Source organism: Brachyistius frenatus, unplaced genomic scaffold (assembly GCF_029030835.1).
Source record: "Brachyistius frenatus isolate BFR_SWC_R1_liver_20210118 unplaced genomic scaffold, ASM2903083v1 Contig_43, whole genome shotgun sequence".
Lineage (NCBI taxonomy): Eukaryota > Metazoa > Chordata > Actinopteri > Embiotocidae > Brachyistius > Brachyistius frenatus.
The window spans coordinates 2,482,322-2,488,218 of record NW_027210642.1 but is presented as its reverse complement, the minus strand read 5'-3'; the positions used below and the strand labels follow the sequence as shown (position 1 = coordinate 2,488,218).

The 5,897-nt window shown below is 39.5% G+C and overlaps 1 protein-coding gene across 1 annotated transcript; it reads right to left on the bottom strand.

Moving 5' to 3' along the window:
• Positions 1 to 3,094: 3,094 nt before the first annotated feature.
• Positions 3,095 to 5,897, bottom strand: pmp22a (peripheral myelin protein 22a). The gene is made up of 5 exons (XM_069702924.1): positions 5,772 to 5,897; positions 4,917 to 5,010; positions 4,576 to 4,669; positions 4,336 to 4,476; positions 3,095 to 4,210 (listed from the first exon to the last, which is right to left on the bottom strand). The coding sequence occupies exons 2-5, from the start codon at positions 4,992 to 4,994 to the stop codon at positions 4,053 to 4,055; spliced, it is 471 nt and encodes a 156-aa protein (XP_069559025.1). The 5' UTR covers positions 4,995 to 5,010; positions 5,772 to 5,897; the 3' UTR covers positions 3,095 to 4,052.

The window sequence follows — 5,897 nt, the reverse complement described above, 5'->3', positions numbered from 1 at the left end:
AGGTTCCACATCTGCAACTTCGCCCAGACTGTCCGGGCTGCAGTCAAAGTGGGCAGCCAGCCGCACTCTAATGTGTATTAGCAAGACAAAGGGAGAGCCGAGGGGAGAGCATAAGATGGGCTTTGATTTCTCCGAGATTTATGGGCGTGATGAAATCAGCTTTGAATAAACTGGGTTTGCCCATTTTCTCTATCGTTTAGCTACATCTGAGGGATCCGGGGTTTGTTCCGGGAGACAAACACCCTGGATAAAAAGGCAACAAATCTAAAGAGAAAGAAGAAAGGAGAGCTCTAGCGTCTTCTGAAGTCCTCACATGTCCCATCCAGGGACCCAATCAGCTGGCTGCAGCCCTTTGTATGTTCTGCTTCATGACCATTACTGCCTTTCCAGAGAAATTCCCAACCGAAGACTTATGGAAATTATTCCGACGTGTTTCTGGGATACCAAGACAACATTTGGCTGCAAACATGTAAATGTCGTTGGCTGCTGTATAAAAGTTCAACAATAAGAGGAGTTGGGCATGTCCGTGACCTATCCTGGTTTTATCAAGCAGTTAAGCAGTGTTGATGCATGTATATATAGCCAGCACAGTACCCATTGGATAATGATAAGGGTAGCTTCCTCTCAATCCCTTTGCCTCAATCCTGTGTGTCCTGCAGTAAATACTAAGTGCCCCCTGGTCACCCTCACAGTGATAAATAACCGTTAAGGTTAACTACATTTCAAATGGAGCAGTGAGGCCATTATAGGCCTCCGGAGTTTTCTTGACATCTTCAATATGTTATCTGTACACCCAGGGACTTTTACCAGGGTAGCATTAACTGGCCTCTCTTTTGTGTCAGGACTGATGAAGTTGGGAAGAGCTCTTTTTAATCAACAAACCTGAGAATGAGATTTTAATCTTCTGTCTGCATGTTCAGTAGCCATAATGAGCTGTTGTATAAAATGCACACAGGTTGCATTGTATGTGACGCGTGTTTTCGTTTTCGTGGATTAAATTCTGCTTGTCTGCATTCTGCAGAAGTGCATGCGTGCATACAAATGTGTGCATAGATGGTGTTGGGTAATGTTTGAACTAATGATCATTGCACCTTGGAGTCTGGTAGGCAGCTAAAGAAAAGGATTGGTGTTTATCTTTTATGGCTGCTGGTGTTATTTGTGAAAATGTCAGAAGTCTGAAGATGCTCTGATTCATGTCAAATGAAACAACAAATAAAGCAGCTACATTTAGAAACTTAAAGATCACCATCTGATCATCTTGCACTGAGAGATAGTAAAAATATAAAAGTAGGGAGTAATCTGTGTGCTTTGTGTGGGACGTATATGATATATGATATTATATGTAGAAGATACATGTTGTTTTAGATCTTGCAAAACTGCACCCTTCACGTCTCCTGTTGCTTCCAATGATAATAATACCAGAGTACTCATCGACCATATTTAATCAGGGTAGGATGGCTGTCAGAAAGTTCAGCAATCATTTTGAAGTGAAACATCTTGTGCACAACTGTAGTTTTGTACATTTGAGAGCTGGCACCCGTAAACTCTGATTCTGATGTGACATGCTACACATCTATAGACGTCTTTAGATCGAAGGCAGAAACATATGTCAACCCACTGTGGTGCCAAATTCTGAGACAGAGCAGGTTAGGTTAGGTAGTTACTTTATGAATCCCCGAGGAACGAAATTAATGCCAGTATTGTGCATACTTTAAAAAGGAAACAGAGTGGGGGCATATACTATGTCTAAAATGACAAACTACAGAATTTGGTTATTTTTCTGAAAACCTTTATTAAAGGCAGTCTGGATGGAAAATGAATGACAACACTACAAAAGTGTGTTGAAGTCACCCCCTAGTGGCGTTATTGGCATACTACTCTCTATACATATAGATCAAAATATTTTCATATTTTCATACATAAATATACATATATATATATATCTTTATATGACAATGACTTTGCTATTTGCGTAACTGCTTAACGCAAGTTAAAAACAATGCAAATGATGTGGTTTAGACTTGAAGGTTGCCAGAATATTCACTGGATTATTCCTTAGACCTGCAGAATTAAAAAATACTACTACTCATGAATAACTCTTCTACTGACATTGAATGTTTTCTGCCCCTTTGTAAATTCACTTTCAAATAATTTTCACATAAACATATATATATGATGCAGAACTGTACTTTGATTGCATTGCCATTGACCTGTGTGATGAAAACTGCAGTTAATGTGTTAAAATGTAAAAGATGGTGGGGAGAATCTATCTGAGAAAGTTGTTAGTCATAATGAAAGATCAGTGTCTTTTATGGGGATATTCACACTGCTTCCGCAGCAGCCGATTATCCAAACATGTCTGGTTTGCTTTTCCTCACAAAGATGCTGCTGAGATATGTTTTTTGTTCCCTGAACCACATTTAACTGTATTCTTTTAGTTATGCTGTTTTACTGAAATAATGTCTGTCCATGGTGCTAAGTTTCCAGCAGTCCTCAAAGTGTAGCCAGGTGATGCTGTTTGCATTTTCAGTTTGTTTGTTCACAGTCAAGATGAGGCAGAATGAATAAACGATTTAAAGTACATGACAAGTCATGTAATCATCAGTTTTACTTTTTTGGAGTTTCTGTGTACCTGAAAATATCATAGAAACACAAACTTTAAAAAAAAAAATTTTTTAGCTCTACTGTTCTTTTTTCAGATGCCACACTATCCTGTATTTATGGCCTCATTCATACTAAAATGATTAACTTTTTTTTTTTTGTGCAAAATATGGCAGCATTAAGTGCCAGTTTTTCCTAGCACCAACATCCAGACATTTGCCACAGGCAAGCGGCTGGGTCCTGCGAGTGTTTTATGTATCATAGCGCCATCAAGTGGTACAAAAACCACACTACAAAAAACAGTGTGCCACTTCCTTGTTCCAGTAATACCACACCTTCTCGAAGTGCATCAAGAGTTTAAAAAGACTACTTAACAAAAAAATCAAGTCAAAATTTAACATGTGTAAAAAACACATATAATAATCAGTCTTCTGCAGATGGTTCACCAATTTCTTAAAGAAAACCGATCATTGAACTTTTCAGCAGTGAGTAGTTCATTTCAAAAGGTTTATTTAGAATACTGACAAAAATGCAAACTTGAGTTTGTTCAAAGCAAAATTAATCACAGGACATGACACACTTGCAACACAAAAAAGGCTATACATTTCAAGAACAGTAGGTAAAAAAGCACCATGTTCAAAACTAGATTACAAAATGCAAAACATTTTTTATTTGGTATATCAAGTATGATGATAATTCAGAAATAAAACCCTTCATGAGTTTGTTAACATTTGTTATTTTTAGTGACTGAGGATTTTCTCATTTCCTTCAAGAATAACAGATATTTGAAGTAAGGCACATGATTCAAAGCATTTGACACACAAAACAAAAGACAAAACAATGTTAAAAAAAAAAGAAGAAAAAAAAAAAAAAAAGCTTGATACCCTGGCAGTTGAAGCGACATCTCTTTGGCACAGCTGCATGATTTGTGAGAGGCACAAACTCTATCACGTAAATGAGCACGACAATGTTAACTTGACAACACTATGTACACTATGTATGTAAAAATGTTATAAATATGTCTAAAAACCACAGACACTATGTACATCTTTATACTGAAGCAAGGCAGGATTACTCGTTTCATCACACACGATGGATTTGTGGACGTCGGGTGGCAGCATGCAGCAAAAGTCAATGTCACCAACACCTTTCTAAAGACACACTGAAGACACTGAGTCACCACAGGAAACAGGTGTGTTGAAAATCAGGCTTTGTTGAAATTTACAAAACAGACAGGTGTGATGGGGAAAATAATGGATACTGAAACACAGCAAAATAACAAAAAAAAGATCCCCAGCAGTGATAAATGTCGCCACTTAGTGTTTACAAATGTTAGTGACATACACTTTTGTTGGAATGTCAGTTTATGGTCTGTGGGCAGTAGGCACAGTGCGATGTTGTGGTAAGGGGCCTCCGAACAACCCCTCCTCTTTTCCCCTGAGCTCCCTCTCTCATTCCTTCTTCCTCAGGACGATATAAATGAGGCCACTGATGAGACAAAGAGGGAAAGCCACCCAGGCCAGCACATAGGCATAGCCGAAATGTGTGAGGGATCCTTCATCTGGGCTCATCACAGTGTAGATGATCGCACCGCACATCACAAACACACCTAGGAGAGACAGACGAGAGGTGAGGAGAATCTGAAAGCATTTGAAGCCAGTGTAGATGATCTCACGACTCCACCCACTTCCTCTCAGGGTGTGACCCGTCAGCGTGCAATGAAGTCATACTCACTTGCCAAGATCTGGAAGATGGCGGTAAAGAAGAAGCGTCCGCCCTTGACCAGTTTGAACAACTGATACACAAACGCAATGAGGGAGAAAAAGCAGAAGAGCAATGACAGGATCATGAGGGCTTGCACCGCCTGGATCCAGTCTAGAAGACAGACAGAAGTGATGAAGACCATGAATTTGAACTCATCCACAACTTATCCATGCCAAAAGACAAGTTTGTGTGTCTGTAATGCAGACAAACCTTCATTGCTGGCTGGCTTGCAGTGGTAGCCTCCATTCGTTGTCATACAATTGTACCATAGATCTGTGCTCCTATCCCCACCTACAGACCAGGCCTGATAAACACAACAACACAGAGCCATTTAAATACACTGCAGCATCAATGGCAACCTAGAGCTCTGATAGCATTGTACAAAAACATGATCAGTTAGTGATCATGATTATCAAGCAGATGGAGTGTGTGTAAGCTTATTCACATCATGTCCCTGTTCTCCATTCAGTACCTTTCTTTACTATTACCACTACTACTTACTTACTACTTTAAAAGTGGACAGGAAAAAAAAGTGTCATAAGACAACTTACACTGGCAGCTGTCGACACAATGAGAAGAATGAGAATAATTATGTGCATGACAAGCACTCCAAGCAGGATGAGCAGCATTTTTTTTCAAGTAGATCTGGAAAGATACGAGGAAAAAGAAGTCAATTCACATGAATTTGTCATCACGTCAAACTCAATGTGAGGCTCAGCCCGACGCCAGATGGCGCTATTTCCTCACTTCTGCACCAACCGCAATGTTTACTCCAACGTGAGTGTCCCCTTACATTCAAACATGACCAGAAAGAAGGAAGGAACTCTTAATTTCTTCCCGATGGAGCTCAAGTGCTCAGTGCTGAGTTAAAAAAAAAAAAAGAAAGAAAAGAAGCAGGCTGTACTCATGAATCTAAATACATTTTTAGTTGATTCACTGCACTGAACTTTTGATTTATTTAAATATCCGAATGATTTCATAACTTAGTAGTTTAAGCAATAAATGTTTGCGTAGAAAGTAAAAAACATATCTTCAGGCAGAAACTTAGCGAAAACAACTTTCTACAAGAGAAAAGAAGACTGATTTACGACTACTCAAAGCATGCTGCTGGAAAACAAACTCAGCCCAGCAAAGTGCGGCCACGCGTAAACCGCAACCTTTACTGTTTTCACACAGACTGCGAGTATCTGAAACTAAAACGATGACAGACGGAGCGAATCGTTTTGGTAAAGCAGCGAACTTGAAATACACAGTTGCAGTTTTGCGTCATAAAAGTAAATCCACAAAGTCGATTTTAAGTCCAGGGGAGAAGTCCTGTGGTGTGAGTATGGGGGGGGGAAGTCAACGAAAAAAGAAGTTCACAAACAAACGGGGAGAAAAAAAATAGCTCAAATAGTCCAACTTACAAAAAGGCAAAGCAAAAGGTCTGTTTCCGTGAAAAGGGAGTGCTGAAGTGAAGAGTTGTGGAAAGTATCACCACGCTTCTGCCTCTCTCGACTCTTTCTCTGTAGGTACTATTCCAGATGTGGCTC